Below are 22,743 nucleotides of genomic sequence, written 5' to 3'. Positions count from 1 at the left end.
ACGTGGGAGGGTTGCGGCACCCTCCAGCCGAGTGACGACCTGCAGCGTGCTGGTGGTGACGGTGACTGCGGTGGTGACGGTGACTGCGGGTTGTCACTCGGCTGGAGGGTGCCGCAACCCTCCCACGTGCACCAACGGGGGCCAAATCATGACACAAACGGTGGCACACCAAGCCCAGAATGAGGCAGTTGAAGCAAACATACAGAACGCGCAGGAAAAGATGAACTTGCTGAACAGTCTTTGGACACCACAGTTTTTCTACGCAACAGGCAACTAAAAACAAGTAGTATTTCAAACACGTATTTATTCATTTATGAAAATAACTGCTTGCACATCAAGAAATTTAAATATCACTCAGTAAAATATGCCAGGAGGTCTAATTTCAACATAACTAGCCTGCCTGGATGAACTATGTACAAATACTGCATATACTTATAATCTCAGCATTTCCACAAATACATTAAAAATTGTAGATTGCGCTTATTGAGCAAAGCATTTGTTCTAAACTACAATTGTCAAAAATGTTAACGCTAGCCAAAACAAGCTGAAATTGGCAGCCATGATGTGCAGGTCGAGAATGTTAAAAGGAAGGCTGCCAGAGAAGCATTTCACCAGGGGCATGCAGGCGATTTCTCCTGCAAACTCATCAGTGAAGCACAATTTTCCATTTGGCCTCTGAGGAACGTCTTAAACGGTGAGTGAAATTTGGGCCTTCCTGCAAGCCTACTGTGTGGTCCCTTGTTACACTGTGCCCAAGGACACAGCATGCTCGCTAAACATGGCATCCATGCGTCAACTGGCTCCAGTCGGCCCGTGCGTGGCAGGCAGTCTCCCCGAGAGGACTTCCTCAGCCCTGTCTTCCTGGCCCCTGCAGCGAGCGGCTAGGACTAGGTGGGCTGGGCGGCAGCGTCTCTTCGATGGCTCGCTCCAGGCGCCGGGACTCAGAACGCAGCCGGTCGGGTCGCTCAGCGACCGCCTGCAGGGACCGCTCCAGCTCCGCACTCAGGCCGTCACCCCGGCCCTGCAACGGCCATGGTCAGTCACCCTACACGGCCACCACCTGCTTCCCGCGATAGAGCACAAGTCAGGACTGGCAGAGCACGCCCCACAGAGCCTGGCACCCATCAAGGGCTTCACTCAACGCGTCCGGGCGTCCTTTCCTGCACGAAATGAGATGCCCCGTGTGCACAGCAGTGCAGCTGCTAGGCGTGCACTCCCCACTGACCGTGGTGAATGCTGTCTTTCTTTCATTTCTTAATACCCAGGCAAGTTTGACTGCAAATGTCGGCATTCAAGGAACTGGGCCAGAAAATGCGACTTTTGTGCAAAATCTGTCAAGAGGAGTCCACTTCTGTTCCTCGACCACGAAATGGAGCATGAGGGGTGTCACGGGTGAAGGGGCCATCCCCAAACGAAGGGCAAACGAAGAGGAGGATTGTGGCCCCCAAAAAGCGGACCAATCGTGAAACACCGCAAAGGACCCACGCGAGGCAGTGGCGAATGGAACATCGACCCACAGGGCTGAGCAAAGGAGCCGATCAAGGAATGCCGCGACCTCCGGGAGGATGAATTGAAGCCTGGGACACGCAGGCCGAGGAGGAGGAGAGACACGGAGGCCCGGGCTGGAGTGGGCTGACCTGTGCATCGGTGGCCCCACCGGTTACGGCCACACTCCCCGATGGCGAGGGGTCCTCCCAAGTGCTTCCTAGCTGCTGCCGCCACGGCCCCCAGGACAGGGAATGCCTGGCTACCACAGGAGTAACGTTGGGACACGCGGTGCTGACACTGTCCTCCCAATGGCGACACTGGCTGCAGCTACTGGCGCATCAGTGCTGGCGTCCACTAGGGGCACAGTCGTACAACAGTTGTTAGAGGTTTCCCACATGAGACATTGTAAAGAGGTTGGTGGTAGCGGACAATTAGGGGCTTTTGGATTTGACTATGCAGAAACTTCATTGTGGTGACTTTTGGTTCGGGTTGAGTGTGTGTGTCCTTGTGGCGTTCAGCGTGCTTTGGTTTTGTGCAGTGTGGCGTGCTTTAGGGTTTGGTGACTTGGAATACTAAATGCGCGGTTTGTCCAACCAACCAATGAGCTGCCCTCGTCCATCCTGTTGGCCAGTAGAGACACCACGTGACAAAATAATTGGCGAGCCCACCAGGATTGAATTATCCTCATCCCGGTACTATTTAATGCGTCTCGCCACCTTGGAGGATTCAATTGGGAACATGTTGACATTGGTTCAGACACTAGGTGCAGGTGTTCCCAGTAAACACAAGGAACAGGCATTCCAATTAATTGAAGAAGGAAGCCGCAAAGAGCATGATGCCGGCATAAAAGTGTTGCGAAAGAAGCTTGAACTTGTGGAACCGAAGGCTCCAGTTTGGGCAATTCAGAAAAGCCTCGGAAAAGGGTGGTGCAAGCTCCGGAGGTGCAACTAAAACGGACACTTGAGCATCAGAGATTGCGACAGGAGGCAGCAGTGTAGAGCCACGCAACGAGCTCCCTCGATGAAGAGCCAGGACTCGAGGAGTGCCGCTGGGATGCAGGGGCCAGTGGTCCCAGGCAAGAAGGAATTGGGGGCTGCGAACTGGCAAGCAGAGGCACACTGCTGCAAGGGCCAGCCTGAACCAGAAGAGCGCAGGGAGGCGGCACAGTTGCTCAGCCATTGTTTGGGAGCAAAATCCCCGAGGCTGGAAAAGTCGCCCAGTTCAGCTACGGAGCGGGGCCAAGAGCACATGACGGGCCAAGAGGAGAGGGGTAACCAAAGCTCTCGCAGTGAGCATGGCCAGCTCACGGCACAGAGGACGTGATGCGCCAAGGGGCTTGAGGTCAAAGAGAAGGTCAAATAGCAAGGCTCCTCAGGCCAGTGGCACGTGAGCAGTGCGGGGTGCCGGACGGAAGAGGTGGACAACAATCCCGACTGAAAACACGGAGACCACCGGGACTCGCAAAGATAAACAACAAGTCGTGTACTCGGGTAGAGCAAGGGGATTGCATGCATATGACTATATATGTGAGTGTTTAATATGTATAAATGAGTTAGCTGTGAAGTTCAGATTGAGAAAGAGTGTTGGCGAATATCGGATTATTATTGATTTCAATGATGCATTGCGAGTGTGCTGTGGAGCAGAGTGTTGTGAGGGAGTGTGATCAGCTGCTATTGTAAATAGTGAACGTCGTCAGTGAAGTCCATTTCAGTGGACAGTGGTGGTGAGCCAGCCAAGACAAAGGGATGGAGCGAGCCTGTGACCACAGGCTTGCAGGGTTCAAAGGCTCCTTTTTCGGGGCCCTACATGGTTGTGAAGACTGCTCGCAAACAAGGAATTTTGAAGTACATATGCTACAATGGACCTAATAACACCGTGGAAGCTGCGTCTATGTGCAACGTAGTGCCGTATCAACCCAGGAGGGTTGACAACAGAGCGGCGGCCTGTGTAACAGGAAGAGGAAGAGGTCGACGAGGAGCCGGGCAGCGGCCAGAAGAGCAGGCGGACGAGGAGGAAGAAGGGGAGGCGAAAGGACAGGAACCGGACTGTTGTTTGACTACTTAGTGAACTCGACCCAATCTGGGTTCGTACAGGCTTCAAAAGCAAAAATTCAAGGGTTTTCAAGGACTTTCAAGGACCAGAGAACACATTTTCAAGGTCCGAATCTAACGTTTTAACTGGGATTATTTATAACTTCTCCAACATAATACAAGTTTTTTTATTGCACAATGCCTAAGCACATTAGTGCACATTTAGATAGGTGCTAATGGGTTCACAAATGCTCCCCCAGCTTTATTTGTATTTTATGGCTGGTATTTAGAGGTTTTTCTCTTTTCTTTGTGTTTGCTGAAGCTGTTTGATTTCAAAACTTCGTTAATGTTGCCTGCATCTCCTGCTTTGCCAGCAAGAGTATCAGCTGAAATTGAATCAGAAAGTGTTGCTGCAAGGCAGGATGAACAATGCACACGTCCACCATTTGCACGTAAAAGCAAATGCATATGGAGCGTATGAGGCAAAACAAACATGCAATGAGCGGGCGTCCACAGACTTGATGGAAGATGCAAGATAGAGAACAGAAGCTGGCTTTCACTGGATTGTATCGCGATATGGATTGAATTGACAAGTGCCTGCTCCCAATGTTGCCTTGTAATAATGAAAATCCACCAAACTTGTAATTTCACGCAATACACTGAAACTTGATTGTTACAATGTTTCTTTGCATTTGTTAGCACCTAAAATCCACGGCACTTTGAATTCTTGTGAAAAGACAGGGCCATTGATTCTCTCTGGAAAAATCAAGGGTTCTCAAGGACCATTTAAAAATTCCAGGACTTTCCAGGCCTTGAAATTGACACTTCTAAATTCAAGGGTTTTCAAGGTTTTCAAGGACCTGTGCGAACCCTGCCAATAAAGGGGAACAATGTTCCCCTTTGCGGAAAAACCTAGAGCGCCATGGGTTCCAAGGACCAAGGTCTATGGGTTCCAACATTTTGCGGAAAAAGCTAGAGTGCCATGGGTTCCAAGGTCCGACAATTTCATTCTCCAGAAAATATCTAACAAGTGGATGGGTCCTTTCTTTAGCTACGCAAAAGCAATCCTGGACGCTGATGACACGGCGCTATTAATCAGCTGCAACTCTGTCGCAGAAGCTAATGAGGATCTCACAAAAATGATAAGGTGGTTCAACGCCAACAAATTACGGTAGTGCTGAATATTAAAAAATGCAAAATTCTTGATTTTTCCTTCACGTCAAAAGAAATTATCCAATGCGTGTAAGCTGCAAGCGGTTGGCAAAGCACTTAAATACAGAAGTTTAACATCAATGCACTGGGCACAACACAGAAAAGCAGTTTGAAAAAAGCTGTCTTTCAAACACTTTACCCTGATTCAAGCATGGGAGCACTGCGTATTATTTACTCTAGTATTTTTCACTCACATTTAACTTACTGCATGGAGTCATGAGGCCACACTTATACATCATGCTGCACACCTATTAATTTATTACAAAAAATTGCCGTGCACATAATAACATCAGTGCTGAGAACTGCACCATCTTCGCCAATTTGTAAGGAACTGAACATGATGCAGTTAAACCAAGCTCGAGATTACAAATCAACAATACTGGCCAAGGGGGCAACATGGACTAACACTCAGTATCTGTTTTGTTCGCACCCTGGTATTTTGTTTCACATTGTTCTACCCATGAATCTTGTGGTCACTCAAATCGTACCTCCGTACGCGGTTTTGTTTTTGCAGAATTCTCGACTTGGATGAAAAAAAACAAAAAGCCAAATTCTTGTGTGGATTCAGAACTAGCCTTGTGGCTATGAATGCAGATGCTACTGACACCATTTCTAAATATGAAAATAAACCTTTCTTCTTAATCCTTTCTCTTCACGAGGAAGTGTATCGGGTGTGTCAATTGCTTAAAGGCACATTCCCACTGGTGACGTTGCGTGACGTTGCGCGATGTTGCAAAGCGATGAGCCGGCCGTTGCTTTTAATCGTCGCCTTGCGATAGCGAAGCCGATTGTTTTCGGAACAAAATCCCTCGTCGTGCAACAACATCGCAAAACCGGGTAGCCAATTGTGGCTGCGGAGTCAGCTGACGTAGCTGGAAACGGAACGTTTTTTGACATCCGGCACTCCAAACGGCAGCGAGGCCCACCGGCCCGCTGGGCTGGCAGGCAATGTGCCGTGCACTTCAGTTCTTTGGTCAGTGGCTTCAGCGTACACAAGTACGAAGAATCGACCACCAGTGTGGGGCTCATCAGTGCAGAGGAACGTGTTTGAATTGCGAAAGCAAGCAATCTTCGTACAGATCTAGATGGATGGCGGGACAGCAGGCTGACTTGCAGCCTTTTTGTACCTCTATCGGCGAGAATTAAACGTTGTGGAGTTAGACGTTGTGAAGTTAGTCTCATCGTGGAGTTAGTCTCATTCGCATACTTAATATCCTGATCTGGTGATTTTTGAAATAGGTATAGGTTCCGGATACTGAATGTTATGACTTGATCTGTGTTTGCTAAATAAATACTGACTGTGTCTTTACTTGCGACAGCCTAGTTTTCAATGTTGATGCACATTTTCTACCTACGTTTCCTCCTGAGGGTGTTTTTAGCCAATAAAATCTTGGGAGTCTGTGTACAATATACATAAAAGCTTGTACGAAAGAGAACTTACTTTTCGACCTCCAATTCCTTCAAACGAACCGTTTCTAGTATGGTTCCTGCTGCGTGTTAATCTAAACTAATACATTGCTTGAACACTTGGAACCCAAGCGAAAACGGCACGGATGTTGTTTTGGTGACGAACTCACGGCAAGTCACTTGACTCGCTATCCTCCAGCGCTTCATGATGCGGGCGCCGCACGCAGCTGACATACAAGTAAGAGTTCAAGACGTTAGTTTCCAGGGCCAGTACACGTTTTGCAGCAAGCAGTGAGGAGAGTGTGCCAACTAGCCTGTATTGTAGGACCCGCTACAACCGCATTGCCGTGAAACAGCTGCGGCGTCTGCTACGCGCGTGGCTCGCGCGGGCATCTCGGAGCCAACAGCAGTGCCACCGCATCGGGATGAATTCTCGTTGCCTCTCCGGCGCGCCGATGCCGACACCTCCCCTTCTAGCCACCATAGCACCGTTGCGGACACGTAGGAAAGAAAAGGTTAGGAGAGGCCCGGACGTCACGTTTGTGAAGCCACAGCCGCCGCACTTGTTCCCACTATCCTCTGCTGTTTCCAGTTTGATTTGACTAACATGGCGTCGCCCTGCCCTCCCGCTTCGCAGCGAAAACAGCTTCGTCACGAATTCCTCGGTGCGATGTCATCTTCTAAGCTGTTGATTTCGCCTTCAATTTGCCCATTCTAACCCTCACCCAAAGTTTCAATCGAAAAACGGCCTTCGTTTTTGAGATAGAAGGACGATTTTTCAGCTCTTAAGCCTGGCAAAGTAGCGTTTGTCGTCATCATAGCAACAGGCTCGTGGAATCACGAGTGGCTACTGCAGTGTCTGTTCGTAGATGGCGCTAGGAATCCAGGCACCCTAGAGTTCCTGTATATAGCTCCCCTAGGGGAGCAGAGTTGCGCGTTCATCCGCCATCTTGCGTTCCATGTCATGCGGGAAAGCCACTCGTCTCTCATGTGCGAGCTGCCGCCGGGCCGCTGCACCAGCGGCAGGGGTGAGGAGGAGTGGTGAGGAGTGCTGCGGACAAGAACTGCCGCACGATTCTCGGCTGCTTTTCAGCCGATTCTCGGCTGATCGGCTGGCGCTGCTGTCGCTTCCGCAACTGCCGATGCTCAGTTGACCAGAACTGACGGAATACAGGGTTTTGTGTGCAGCACTGAAAGCGGGCTTTCCTGCCGAACTGGAACCCGCGGCATGTGGCAATCAGACGCGCAACCCTTGCGCTACGCGATATGCAGGAACTTTAAGGCACCCTACGCGCGGCGAGCGTCGCGCACGAGTTGCAAACTAGATGCGCGTGGACTACGTACGCTTTTCACGTTTGCACACATGAACTCTGTACACTCGTGAAACTAAAACTGTCTAATCTCACTTCACGTGAATAAGTGGCTGCAGTGGTTTGCAAGATGCCTCACTGTTGCGTGCAGGGTTGCCGGTCGCACATGCGGTTCACAGGTAAGTATATTTGCCCATGTACTATTTGTCGAGCAAAACGGAAGCACTACGTGTCTGCCTCACTTTCTTTCATGTTCGTTGAGAACAGATTCCCAACTGAAGCAAATCGCCGCAGAAAGTGGGTCCACGCTGCCGAAGCTGCCAACGCGCACCTTTTCACCGGCAGACCGATAAGGATGGAAAACCACTGCGCGAATCGACGAGATATTGCCACAAGATAACGGCAACTATGCTCACCGACCACGTCAATTATTAACCATCGGGTGTTGCCTCCGAAGGAACACTAGACTACAAAGGAGATGGCAGTAGAAGAAACGCTGCGAAATCAGCTGTAGTGCACAGATTGCAGACGACGACGACGCCCCAGCGGCTGCCGCGCTGCGTTGCCAACGTAGCGAGGAAGCCACAGTCAAAGCGCCGTAAAAAATTGTCTGCGGCATTTTGTCAGGTTTAGCCGCCGCAGCCGTAAGAAACTAGGCAACACTATCTATGGGCTCAAGAAAAACGACGTCACTTCCTCCACACTTTTTGCAATGCTCATATGCTAGGGGCCTCTCCTGAGTATTCTTTCCTCCATGGTTGCGGAGATGGAGCGCTTTGAAAATTGCCATTTTTTCGCCCTTTTGCGCTGGTAGTTTGTCACCACGCCTGACAAAAGTATTTTTTTATGCCACTTTGCAATGCTTTTCAGTGGAAAAACTTTGCAGACGCATAGAGGTTTTCATGTTTTCAGACGCATGTGGGTTTCAAAAAAACGATGTTTTGGTCCTTTTTCCGAAGTTGAAAGCTGCGTCCCCCCTCAAGAACACATCACTATTGTTCCCACTCTACCGACGTTTTTTAACCTTTTACACACATTGTTCACAAAGTAGGAGTTTTATCGGCTCATACCAAGTGTTTTCAAGGCTTGTTTGTGCCAAGCGCATCTGAATGATGTACGGTATTGGCGATCAGGTTCCGATTTGTTTAAAAATACCTTCACCAACCCTTTTTGTAGGTTGCCCTTGCTTCATGCCTTGCGTCAGGCGATGTTGCTTGATTGCATTTCCCTGTTGCTGTTATCTTTCTTTTACTCGAATGCATCAGGTACCCACTCCCCTGTTTGTGCCCACAGGGTAAGCGAACAAATGCACAAATAAAGCTGCACTTTTGTTACAAATAAATGGGTATACACTTGAAGTACGCTTCTGCACATCGTCCTTTTGTTCTCAAGCACTTGCGGATAACTGCTGCGACAATGTCTACATCTGGCATCAGTATACTGTGGGTTCTACACGAGTGCTTTACAGCATTTGTCACATAGGCATGCACAAACAGCTTCTCAAGTGGCCCAGCTTTCTCGTACAGTTTTGTTCAGTAGATACTCAGTTCAAACTAGAAATTTTCTGGACCACTTTGTACATGAGGAAGGGGGATACCAGGGGTAAAGTGTCATCATTGAAAGAGAGGACAGAGTTTGCACTAACAAAATTGCAATAGGAAATGGCTCAAAAACAATCAGTCACACACGCCCATGGGATACCAGTGACAGTACTGCCTCCTAGAATGCAACAAAGAACCATGGCTGTAAAGATGTTCAGCTGAAAGAACACAGTTGGTACGGTGCTCCCTTTTCATACAGTGCAAAAGATGGCAAACACATCGTCACTAATGACAGCGCAGTCGAACACCATCATTGCGTCAATTAACACAAAGGCCGCTGCCCCCACAGTGCAAAAGGGCACCAAGGGTCACACGAATCCAGTGCCGACAGTGTAACTAGCGCAGTCTACCACCACCAGCTGTTGCCACATGTGCTGACTAGGGTATGCATGCAAACACTTGGTGGCAATGATGCGCTTGACAAAGCAAAGCTGTGGCAACGCAGCACGACTAGAGCAGTACATTCTCTCCCCCACGAAAACTGTTTTAAAGGGTACGCTTTGCACCACATGGAGTTTCTACAGCGGGATCTAATGCACAAAGGGAAACCGCACAGGGCTCGTTCCCCCAGGAGTCCCAGGGCTGTCCCCCGCCATGGCAGCAGCTGATAGCAGCCCCACCCTGGTGGCAGTCCCCACACCGGCACTCTGGCTCGACGCGTCCGCGGTGCCTCCTCTGGCTCCCTGGTCAGCCGCAGCAGCCGCAGGCCTCGCCGTAGGGCAGGGGCGCCTCGGGAGCGGGCCCCACCAGTGCCTGGGCCAGCGCTGCCGCCAGCAGGAGCAGCAGCAGCGCCGTCTCCAGCGTGCACAGGCCCAGCACTGCCCGGCCGCCGACCCCACGCCACCACCCACTCGACCGCAGTGCGGGCAAATCCTCACCCGGGCAGCCGCTCGCCACCGATCGTGCATTCTGAACAACCTGCACGTGTACGTGCATGCCCTAACATCTGCACTTCTCCCAGACCGACTTCTCAAGAGCCCCAGCCACCATTTTCTAGTCACAATGCCGCATCATGCATGCAATGCAATTTTTTTTCTTTCAAATATCTGTTTTTGGACATCTGTGCAAACATCTTAAGTTGGTGCCTTTATGTTTCTCTCATACTATATCCAAACGACATCTTTTGAATCCATCCATTAATTGCGATACATATGTTTCAAATCGCCCATCGGTGCTACTTTGTACATGGACATCTCTCTTACTTTAAAGGAGAAAAAACACAGCTTAGTTATTATGCTAGAATGGTTTCTAATCAAATACTGCAGTTAAAACTTTATTTTTACTGGCTGCAGACACCTGTATTTCTGTCACGTATCGTTGAAAGGGTTATGAAGACAAAATACAGGTTTCTGTTATTCAAAAGATTTGGCGTTTTACAGTGCCCTTAGCACTTGTCTGGCACCAAACGATGCTGTATTCACTGAGAAATTAAACAATATAAGCCAAGATTTCAATTCTCCCGCTTCTTCGTATGTATTGTGACATCAGTAATGGCCGGTACACCTAAAATGAAAGCTGGTATGTTGACTGAGGCTGCCGCTATCCTTTGTTACCTCGGTTACTGTACGCCTTTCTGGATAGCACAGCGATACCGCTCAGGACCGCTGTCTGCACTTGCTTTCCTTGTGACCAAATTTCTACCCAGCCCATTTCTGTTATGGTTGATTATACAGACAAACCCCGCAATAACAAAACCGCCAGGGAAAAACTCACTTTTGCAGGAATTTCATTGCCACGAGATGAAACAAATGACAGAAAAATTACCCGCAAACCAAAAATTTATTTCTGCAGGTCGGTTATGCAACTTCACAGCTAAGCTCTCAAACTACAAGCAATGGTTCACTGCTGCTCATCATGCCGCGTGTGTGCCTAAGAACGACCTAATCGTGTCAAGCGCATCCAAAACATCCCGCGGGTTCACTTCTCGGCACACTTTTCTCCTTGGTGCTTGGCACCAAGCATCTTCCTCTGTCGGAAAACTGTGCCACAGCGTGGCATCTCGTTGTTCCAATGCAAAACCAAGTGAGCACCGCTTTGTTGACGTCTGGAAAGGCACAGCCGTCATTGTTTTTTGTTTTGCACACATGCGCCACTAAAGAGTGGCGTCCTTGCTCTTCAAAATGGTGGGGCGAACTGCAGGTGGTCCCAAACTCCCTTCTTCCACTTGGGCCACTGGCTTGGGCAATGATGGCTGCCCTATCTTGTAGTGATAACAACTTCCGCTTTTGGGCTGGAAGAGGCAGGCACATTACGAGAGCAAATGTGCCAATCACCACGCACACAACAAACGCACGCGTGCTGTTCAGCAGTAGCCGGCTAGCATAGCCCAAGCCAAAGCTCCTGGGGGTGTCGCTGCAAGGCTGCCTCCACGGCTGCCTGCTGCACGGTCTTTTTTGCGGACAAATATGGTGGCGGCCATGCAAGCACGGTGTGGCAGTTCACACACTTTGAGTCCCGACAAAAAAAAATGCCCTTGAGCACATTTTGGACACTGTTAGCTTCAAATGGGCAGATAAAATACTGACCGGACTTGCAGTGAATTTTGTTAATACGGGATCACTTTTCAAAAACATTTCGTTGCCACAAAATATGAACTATATGTGCTTCTACGGACGTTTATTGGGGATCTGAAAATATTTCGTCGCCGCGGGAATTGTCCACTCATGGGAATTTGTTATTGCGAGATTTGACTGTAATCGTTTTGTGAAACATTGCATATGACTCGACAAACGGGGTGGCTTATGCCAGTTTGCAGGTGTCGTGCCAGAGAAGCCCAACACGCCCAACGGCTGTGTCCCCCGGCAAAGTGCTCCACTAACAACATTTACATGTTGGTGCGTAACTTGCATTGTTATGAACTTGAATAGTATGCGCTACCTGGAAGGACGAATAGCCTGTTCTAACCACTTTCTAAATTGTGTTGCATTTTGTTGGCCTCAGCCAATCGTGTCATAAGTTCAGCTTGGGAAAGTAGAGTCGCATGTCTATTCTCTGATTTCCTCATTACAGTTGAACAACATTGTAAGAACCACCTACCAGGGAGAACTATATGAGAGGCCCCTATATGAGAGGCCCCTTATAAGCAGGGAACCATGTTTTCACTTACTAGTCAACCCCTAGTTCAATGCGGGCACTGCATGACTAAAATGAGCACAAAAGAACGCAACAGCCTGTTGCAAAAGATTCGTTTTAATTCATGTTTTGCCCCCAGAATTCATGAAATAGTCCTGAATATTTATTTGCTTTATGGCTGCATTTGCACTGTTTTTTATGACAGCTTTCTCTTCTTTCACTGTCTGCAGAGGAGGAAGCATCGTAGATATCAAGTTCACAAGCCTATTCATCACACTTGCAGGACTCAGCATCTGCGATGCCCCTTGATTGGGAGCTACGTGATCGGGAGCACCCACCGTGCACTCGTGGCATTCTTGGCTCGCACAGAATCCCGCATGCTTGGCAACGAGCTTTGACCACTTCTGTACACTGCACTTCCATTGCCAGGGCTTCTCGTTGTTGTTTCATAGCTGAATGAACCACTGTGTGCTGGCGAAGTTATAATAAACAGTGACTGCGCCAATCTGTTGTCCCCTTTGTTTCCACAGCAGATGCAACAGCAGTTAGTGACTGGTGACACCACATGCAAAGTTGAAGTGTCTGTTACAAGCGAGACTGTTGACCAAACTTGCCCGTTACAACCAACTATCTTGTGCATCCACTGTCTGTTATAAGTGGGAAAGATAGGGCAGCCAACCAGGTGGGTGAACAGCGTCTCTTATTGTCTCTTCCATCCATGCCTCTTATAACAAGGTTCAGCCGTATATCATGTATTTCAGCAAAGTTTACTTTAAAAATGGCGTCAGTGTTGTTCTAATGTGGCAATCTTTCGAATCACCCAAACTTGTCTTTTGTCCCTGTAAAACAGCACACACTGCCAGAATACAAACGATATTTCTGAAACACCGTGCCCAGTGGATGCCCTTTTTCGTCTACTGTTCTTGAACAATCCCTGCGAACTCATTCCCTTCTTGAAGAATGGCTGCTAATCCTGTCCTCAAAACCAGTACCAACAACCTGTCCATGGCACATGTTCAGCCCTCACCTTGAAATTGCCTCCAGGCAGTGCGTGAGCGAGTGCTAGTGTTCCCACAAAACTTCCCCTTTTCTATGGCAAGCCGGCCCCACAAGAAAGCGCAAAGCGGGGATGGTTAGCACCACAACACAGAGGCACGCAGAGGGGGGTTTAAAAATGAGCTCAGTTTTTCATGCCTGTGCACCAGGTTTCGTTTTTTAGAACATGAGCATACCAGAAAGTGCTGTCTATTATTATTATTATTATTTTTTTGAATGAGGAATGTGTTAGCCCCAGCTGGTTAGGACATAGTATACATCCTCCCACCAATACTGAACGTTCGTGGTTGAGGCCACGAAAGTTGACCCCATAGTTGACCCCATACATAAAGTTGACCCCGTACATAAACATATAATATCATAAATAAAAATAAAAGCTGCAGGAAACCTTCCGTAATTTGCCTGATGCCATAAAAAGATTCGGCAAACCCTTCTCAACGAGCCTTTTATTTTCCTACATGGTAGAGTTACTGAAGAATGCTGCAGAAATGGCAAACTTCAGTTTTCCTCCTGGAAATCACAAAATATTCACTTTGATTCAAAAATGTTCGTTTCAATTCACAACTATCTGAACAAAATCAATATATTCGCTAAATTGCATTGACTTCGAAACCAAGAATAGCCATATTTGCACCCCTCTAAAGGATATTCTTACTTGAAAATATGTGGCTTGCAGTCCTAAATTCGATAATCGCGCGCCTCTACTTTGCAGAAAAACGGCACCAAGTGCCTAGAGTGATCGCATCAAAGGGACATGTCAGACGGAATGTCTTTGCCAAAATCGTCTGCTCACAAAGCACAAAAGCTGATGGTGCAAGCTTGAGAAAATTCGTGCGGGGTACTCTTCAGCAATGTGGGAAAATCAGATGGAGCTGCACACAAGACAGAGAATTCATCAGTGCTTTGTCGGTTTTTCTGCCCCTGGTGAGGAGTACTGGGTCCCAAGCAAGTGCCCAGCGCTTGGCAAGTGCCTTCACGACGCCTCAGGGAAGTGCACCACACATGCGAAGGCTGCCTGGGAATGTGGCCAGTGGATCAGTGCCAGCTTGAAAGCGATGCTGTTGTGAGGACGACAGGTGCAAGGAAGTGGGAGCCACCCGCGCATTTCACTGATTTTGTATCTTATGAAGCCTGGCATGGCTGATTTGTGCACAAGGAGAAGAAATTTCTAAATCTGATACAAATAAAGTGTAATGTAGGGATAAAGCTCCAGAACCATGATGTCAGTATTGCTTGCAGCCTCCGTCAGAACAAGGCAACTTCTTTAGCTGTGACGTCGAATGGGAACGCACCCCACAGGACCGCAGCTTTCTACTTGCAAGTGCAGCTGAAGATGCGGTGATTCGAGGAAGTGTTTCCTTCTGCAGTATCGGACCTGTGCAGTGCCTCATGACACCTGGGGTTGGACCTCGGAGGTGTGACAGACATCCAGGAAGACTAGGAAGCTTGCTTCAGATGGAAGGACCTCTCTTGCTGAGTTTCTATACGGTGTGGTTTGTATATATGGTTGGTATAAGGGGAGTGCTGTGCAATTATGGAAGACGTGCCCCCACTGAGGACAGGCCAGCAACTCTCTCTCAAATGAAAGTCCATTCTTAGCGGCCAGAGTTGCCGCAATTGTTGAACAGTAGCAAACTAAGCGCAACTCCTTCCCTCATAGCAACTGGAACTGGCAGACTTGCATCAGGACAAGGCAGGAGTAAGTGAAGCAGCAGCAGCGCTGTGTAGCGACACCCAAATGTGGTATTCAAGCAGTTCCCTCAGCCTGGGTCGAGTCAGCCGTGCTTCCCCAAACTCCCTGGCTGCTGGCTTCTGTTAGAAGGTGTCGCGCTTTGTTGAGCACCCCGGGGGGCTGGCCTGCTGTCCAATCGACCGTGCATATAAGCTGCTGAGTCAACATTTACTACAATGGAAGACAAGCAACGGCCACGTTTAGTTGGAACCCTGTTCGTTTCCATTCATCCATTCGTTAACACTTTGATCTGAACCAAAAGGCCAAGAAGCGCTGTTTCGGCTACTACTGAACTTGACAATAAAAACAACAACAACAAATAATGAACACAACTGAATGACAGGCCTAGAATCACAAAACAGATTGAAAAGTTGCACGAAGTACAACACACATGCAAAAGAGATAAAGAAACAACTCACAGTTTTTCACTGAGCCATCATAGACAAAGCAAACACACAGCATCTACAGCAAAATACCAACCAAGCCCTACCCCTCCATTGAATTGGGGAAAGTTCAGGGAATTTTGGGGACGGGGCCCCTGTTCAGAACTGCCCCAAATTCAATATGGCGGTGGAAGAATGTTACCCCCCCTCCCCCCAAAAAATAAAAACTAATGCGTTGCATTAGTCGCATTGGTGCAGAAAAATGTTACTGGAGACTTTTTGTCTGGAGTCTGAGAACAATGCAACAATGCAATGCATTGCATTGCAATGCATGCAATGCATTGCATCAGACAATGCATATCAGGGAACAAGCATAGTGATTGATTTGATTATGTTTGCATTCAGAACGTGACGCATTGAAAGGAAGCTGTGGATGAGAAATCGACTTCCTACCGCATATTTTTGGTTTGCCGTGCACGCTTCCGGGAAGATCATCACAATCTGACGCAGCGGAACTCAGCCCTCCCTCGGATGAGATGCTCTCAGAATCAGAATCCAAGGAATTGGAACAGTCATCACTCCAGTACGCGGTCTGAGGGCCTGCGTGGCCAGCCATCCGAAAGTATCATTGCGCAAGGAGAACTTTCAGTTGCCCACACAACGCACAGAGATGGCACTTTATGAAATCAAGAAGGCAGACAGAGATGGAAAGTGGATACAACAGCCACGTTTCCTGCCTACAGCGGCAAGCGAGGGAGTGGAAAGTGAGATAAAGCCACAACCGAGCCATATTTTGTTGATTGGAGAGGCAACGGTGCTTGCGCCTAACTTGGTGCGCCGTAGCAGATGCTTGAACAGAATAAAAAAAACCTACAAACCTGTGGCACGTGGCAGAACAACCACAGCAATCACATGCATGCTGCACAGTCACTCAGCCCAAGAGAGTAGAGCGCGCAGAGCAACCATGCCCCCAGCAACCAAGGGTGGGCGTGGTCACTCCGTACTCTTTAATATACGGCAAAAATATGAGCTTCCAGAAAGATTCGACAGATGGCGCGACTAGTCCAGGCACGCTTCAGCGCGCATTTTTGAATGCACAATAGAGAACGCACTGGTACATCAGTGACACGAGGGGGGGGAGGGGGGGAACACGAAAACATACCGGTACGTCGGTGACAGTGAAAGAATTAATGATAGAGTGATCTGATTCAGAGCATGAATCACACGTCGCGCAGTCCTAAAGATGGTCTTGGTGACTCCGCCGTGGCAGTTGTCCCCTCCACAGATGTCGGTGACAGCTGAGCCAGCCACGCTGAGGCTGGCACAGCATGCTTTGAAAAGCGCCCAAAACGGCCCCGCGGCCGAGTGAGAATTAAGGCTGTCTTCGAACAGCCACAGCTGATGCCAGAGAAACCAGCAAAGAGCACGCACCATCAGCACTGGAATGACAGAATCCCTCATAGCACGGACACGGAACAGTCGAAGGTGTGCGCACTGCCTGCAACCCATGCTGAACACAGGCTTCACTGAATAAGCTCAGCTGCTAGGTTGGAGCCCAAACCCTGCCTGTACCCCGTGTCCACTAGAGACCCCGTGTGTCCACCAGGGACCGAGAGCGCTCACCTGCTGGAACGAGTGCTCCCCCTCCTGGTGGCTGTGGCCGAGCTCCACCTGCGTTCGTCCGGGGAGCAGACAGCGTTAGCAGCAGGGCTACACGCGGGCACCGCCAAGCCGCCACCACACATGGACACTGTCTGTGCGCATGGCTGCCACCAGGTGCCAGAGCGACACCGCACTCGTGGGGAGCAATGTGAAGGCGCTGCCCCCAGAAACGAGCAGTGGCAGCAGCCACAACGCAGAGAAACATTAGAGCACCAGACGCATACCCATACCACCCCGCCTGCACTCACACAAATAGAAATCAACCACACTGAAATGCCCCTTCTCTCTCAAAATACAGTCTAGCCCACTTACAACAATGTCCAAGTGGCAAGAAAATTCGACAGTTGTTATAAGCAAGTTGTGAGAGAAAAAGACAAAATAGAGCTCAAACCGCTTTATTCGCATGCAAGCAAGAACGTACTACGCAAGGTCGTACGTCACAGAAAAGAAGCCATAGTCGGTCAGCTTCACTTGCTGCACACAAAGCTGTCAAGAGCATCATACGCGCTTCACTTAGCTTATTAACAAAAGGTCCTTGGCAGGAACGAAATCCCAACTCCCTCAGGCTCTTGTTCGGAACACTTTTCTTTCCCTTGGAGTGCTCATGCTGCTTAGAAGACTCACCTAACGATGCACGAACAAAATATCAATGTGGTTATCAGCGAGCACAACCTAGAGCAGCAGCACCGTGAGCAATGACACGTAGAAAAAGAGCTTGAAGTAGGCTTCGACAGCCTAAGCATGGAGGCCGCTGGCGTAGGCAACGATGGAGACGTCAAAATGGTGGCCACACTATTAAACCATCCATGACTGCTAACGGTTTTTGAGCAGCTTCTTTCTTTGCTTTTAATATTTGTTAACCATATATTTCACCGCTTTTCTTTCATTTTAGCCTTTCAAGAGTCAATGCAAGTACTGAATTTTTTTCAATGTAGGGCCTGAGAGGCAAAATAAAACGTGCCTCGACCGGAATTTCGTTGCAGCAAACATGCAGCAATGGAAAGTTGTGGGCAGCAAAGCCAGCTGGGATCGCCAATAAACTACAGCCTTTAATGGAGACATTATTCTATCTGTTTGTGATGAGACACAAAACCATTTTACTTTTGGTCATTTTCCATTGCTTATGGCGCAGCGGCCGATACCAGCAAACAGAACCGTGCAAATGCAACACACGGAAATTTAAGCAGCTAATGCGTAGTCCCTGCGGCATTACGGCTGAGCCAAAGCAAAGTTCCATAGCAACTCATAGCCTTGATGAAACCAAAACCATAAACGTCTTGATGAAACTGAAAACACGATGTTTCAGCCAAGTTTTCGGGCGCTGGGCATCATGGCAGTCGTGGCTCAATTCAGGTGCTGCGTCGTACGACGGCACTGATGAATGAGTTTGGCGCAACAAGAGCGGTTCGGCGCAGAATGGCGCAGGTGAACGAGTTTGGCGCTCAATGGCGCAAATGGCGCAGCTGCTCCACCCCTGTGTACGGTATATCACACACTGGGTGCGTGTGTACATGAATGCACATGCATGCACACGGGCACCAACAAAAAAGATGCACTTTCAGTGGGTGCAGGTGTGCAATGTGCAAGCTGCCAAAGTCGCACGCTGCCGTTGTTAGGGGAAGGGGCGGGCTCCGTGGGGCCCTGCAAATGCTTGGGTGAATAAAGAAGAAACTGTTGCCAGCACCAAGAGTCCCTGCTTTTCCCCATCGAAAGAGATCACAGCAGCTGACGTAGTGCCCTGCAGTGTGCCCCTTTCTACAGGTGAAAGGAGTGCCACTTTCTCGCAGCCTGTCACTACACTTCCGGTTTGTTTTTACGAGCTTTGGCCTCTGAAGTTCGGAAGCACCCCGCTCCCAACGCGCAGTATGTTGCGATTTGAAGGTGGCGGGAACCGTCCTAGTGCGCTGATAAATGAAGTTCTTGAATCCGTAAACGGCTTGCCTTGGGAAGAAAACTTTTGCACTTTTCTATTTTTATCGTTTTCTTTTCGCAAAAGTGTTGTCAGGGCACGCAGGAAGTGCTCAGCAGCCAAATCGTGATCCTCTTGCGCAATAATTTGTTGCGAGCGCATTGGCCCCCTCCCGCCTGGTTAACTCTTTCGGGACCGCTCCATAGGCCATCGATCACATATGATCGATGGTTTCGTGAGCCTGCAGAATACAAATTTTCGCTCGATGGAACACCTAGCGACATCTAGGAGATAGTTTGAAAACTGCAGTTTTCTGTTCTGTGAAGTTTCTTTTTTTATCGCCAGGGGGCAACGCATCAGATATTTTATTCTGATGGGCAGTGGTTTCGAATGTAAACAAACATGGCGTCATACTCGTGCGAGCGCGATAAGAAATCCGCCTCGTCTCGTTTCGCATATCTTCGCCTTCTACTGTTGATTTTAACGATGAGAGTGGCAGTGAAGAGTCGGAATGCGGCTTTAGAGATCGGATTTCAGCTCGAGTGAGGTTTCGGGTGTCAATCAGCCTGGAACATCAAATCGCGCTCAAAGGTGGGTGTTGGTTTCAGTTTCAATTGGCTCTGGAGTAGGTTTGTGCGCTCGAAATATGTTCTGGCTGGTTTATATTTGTTCGCTAGGGTGTTAGCTACCTATGGTGGTGATCTCCTGCCACCAGCGCAGAAACAGATCAAGTTTTCGCCGAGACGAGAGCCAGGCGTGTACCTGGGCGATGACGTAGCCAAGGCCTTAGTGCCAAAGAGATCACGCACAAAACAAAAAACCAGTTACACCTAGCCGCATCAAACTTTCGCGATAAAGAAACAAAGCATTGTGTTGGATTTTGTATATCCTGAAATCATTTTATTCTTTTTTAATGTTTGTATATTTGCGCTTTTTTCTATCTTTTTCTTTAGTTTTTTTACGAAGTTCCTACTTTCAGATTTTTTCATGGTTCTGTCGTCAGTGTTGAAGTAAAACGGTATTCTATGTCAAAGAACATATAATTAGCTGCATTTTGGTATATGCTAAGGCAGGATGGTGCCTTTGCTTTATGTAATAAAAAATTTGTACCGAGACCTCCCTTTTTCATCACTTTTTCCGGCGGTCCCGAAAGAGTTAAAGGAGCCATGAAGAGAAAACACAAGTTTGGTTCATTCAAAAGATTGTCTCGTTAGAATCATACTGACACCACTTTTAACGTAAACTTCGCTCAAATAAGCTACATAATTAGGAAAAACGGGAATGGTCATGCGACCCACCAGCTCATTTCCCGCAACAGAACCTATGATGTCACATGAGCTAAGCTCTGCGATTGGCGGAGGCTGGCAGAAGCAGACGAAAATTAGGTAGAGCTTACAAACTAGACGAACGAGCGATTTGCGCTTAAATTTAGGGCACATTCTTTACAAAGCAATAAGAATGATGGGACAAACAGTGGAAGTTACGAAAGCACATGTAAACATAAAAGTACTGATGCATTCTGCTGTTCGTACTGCGCACAGCATGCTTGGTTTAGCTGCACAGCACTACGGGGCTTGGGGTTGTCTCAGACGACACTGGCCGATTGACGCAAGCAACGGTGTCTTACGCGACCCCATTTGTCGAGCGAGCACTGTTTCAGGGAACGAATATTTTCTCCCAGAACAAAAACAAGCAGGTTTAAATGCGGGCAAAAACAAACCAAACGCTTGCCACGGTATGGTGGCGCCATCGAGGTTACAGAACGTAAAGAAACGCGGGAACAAACCAACACCGCTGTACAGGGTGGAGACAACCTTTGAACGATCCCGTGCCGCCGCAATTGGGCCAACGGGCTCAACGCGTTATTCTTTTCGTTTCCCACGAGACCTAGCAACGCGAAACAGACAATATGATTCAAACTTCTTCAGTAAACCGCGTTGCGGCGATACTTTTAGCGCGGTTTCGACACAATGACTTGCTTCGGCGGCGAGCGAGCAACCGAAAATGGCGGCGCCAGCGTATAAGTGTCTCTCCCCTGTACGGCGGATGCGTGAATAAAGGTATTCTAGGCTGCAGAGCGGTCGGTTCCTGTGATGTCATTTGGGACCACGAAAACACACGATTGAGCGGGAAAATGAAAATTTTAACCTGAATTGTTTAATTTCTCAGTGAATAAAGCACCGTTTGTATCCGGACAAGCGCTGGGGGCACTATAGAACACGAAATATTTCGGATAAAACCAACTTGCATTTTCTCTTCATGGCTCCTTTAATGCTGCAGTGCGCGTCGTGAAACACCACAGTTTATGTGAAGCGGCCAGCAAAAGCTATTGTTACTCCATGTTTGCAGCGTCCTTTAATCACTACAACTACGCACACATTTGATTCGATATTCAAAGACACTTTTTTGCCTTATTCGTATTCAATTCGCATTTGAAAATCTCGATAATCGCACACCCCTAATTTTGGCCGAATGTTTGTCATTGTCACACACTGGGGAATGAGACCACTATTACAATCATCTACATGACATTTCCAGCAATTAGCCGCCTAGCAGAAAAATTGTGCAGGCATTGTGTTGCTTCTGTTGCTTGATTGCCTTTGCAGGCTTTATGACGTGTGACGTGCTCTTTTGTGTGACATAAAAACGGAAAGGAAACAAGAAAGAGGAATTCCAGCTTGTCTTTAAACAAACAAAGCTGAGAGAGCTATGAAATGTGTGATCTTTCTGGTGAAATAAAATTTCAATCAGCCGTTACTGCACGTTTAAACAACACTCGACATTACGTTAAAGTCCACCAAAACTATTTGGTCATTGCATGACATAGAATGGGGACCCGCATGTGCACGTACTGTGCACATGGCTTTGAATGTGAGTGGGCCCAGGCCAGTGTGCACACCCCTGCCAAAGGTGACTGCAACGAGTGTGCCATGACTCGAGCTTCTTTGCTGCCCACTGCTGCTGCTGCACAGCTCCACGGCCTCTGGCACGTGTTTCACTCACAGGATTTTCTCTCGGCAAACAGTGCTAGTGCCAGGCTAAAGACAGAAGGGACCAGCACACAAGTGAAGCGCGACATGGGAAGTCCCGAGCGAAGGAGTTTCCACGTGCCACCGCGTATGTGGGGCAACGAGGAACGCCCTCTGTTCAGAACGGTTCCCAATGTGAGCCAGCTAGCCAGTGCTGCTGCCTGAGGGCGGGTGACAAGCGAGGCCCACCTTGAGGCTGGTGTGCAGGCGAGCCTCGAGCTGCTGCTGCATGGATGCCGGAGGAGGGGGGCCGGCAGCCAGGCTGTCGCCCTCGGGGGCCTCCCGGGGCTTCTGCAGGAAGGTCGCACCACTTGCCACACACTCATGGGCATACTCATCCACCATACTCATCCACGAACCAATGTCTGCCGTTGCTTTGTTTTCTGACCATATTTGCACCTGGCTTGCTTTTGTTACAGTAGAAAGTGATTGTTTTGTGAAACGTGGAATATCCTGAACAAACAGGGTCACGTAAGACAACGTCGCTTATGCCAATCGGCCGGTGTGGGTAAGACAACTCGATAGCGGTGGACTGCTGCACAGCTAAAACAAGCATAGTGCACACAGTACCAACAACAGTACGCATCGGTACTTCTATGTTTACGTGGGCTTTTGTAACTTCCCCTGTTCATCCCCCCATTCGTACTGCTATAAAAAGAATGTGCCCTAAATGTGAGTGCACAAAAGCTCGTTCAGCAAGCTTATACGCTCTGCCTAATTTGTGTTTGATTTTGCCAGCCTCCGCCAATCGCACAGCAGGCTGATATAACATCATAGGTTCTGTTGCAGGAAATGAGCTAGTGGGTCGCATGGCCTAACTAACTATATAGCTTATTTGAGCGAAGTTTACGT

At 48.6% G+C, this 22,743-nt stretch overlaps 1 protein-coding gene across 3 annotated transcripts in view; it reads right to left on the bottom strand.

Moving 5' to 3' along the window:
- Positions 1 to 284: 284 nt before the first annotated feature.
- LOC144168709 (uncharacterized) overlaps positions 285 to 22,743 on the bottom strand; it is a 191,867-nt gene continuing 169,408 nt past the window's right edge. The window contains exons 28-30 of one of the 3 annotated variants that reach the window (XM_077697654.1): positions 22,081 to 22,182; positions 16,915 to 16,962; positions 286 to 1,021 (exon numbers count right to left, since the gene is read on the bottom strand). In XM_077697654.1, coding sequence (XP_077553780.1) covers positions 848 to 1,021; positions 16,915 to 16,962; positions 22,081 to 22,182 — 324 coding nt within the window. In that variant the 3' untranslated portion in view covers positions 286 to 847. Of the gene's footprint in view, positions 1,022 to 9,599; positions 9,967 to 16,914; positions 16,963 to 22,080; positions 22,183 to 22,743 lie in introns of those variants that run through there. The other 2 variants (XM_077697653.1, XM_077697655.1) reach the window with 2 other exon arrangements.

This window comes from Haemaphysalis longicornis, unplaced genomic scaffold (assembly GCF_048455015.1).
Source record: "Haemaphysalis longicornis isolate Haplotype H1 unplaced genomic scaffold, Haemaphysalis longicornis Haplotype H1 scaffold_2, whole genome shotgun sequence".
Classification (NCBI taxonomy): Eukaryota; Metazoa; Arthropoda; class Arachnida; order Ixodida; family Ixodidae; genus Haemaphysalis; species Haemaphysalis longicornis.
This window is presented reverse-complemented; position numbering and strand designations above follow the sequence as displayed.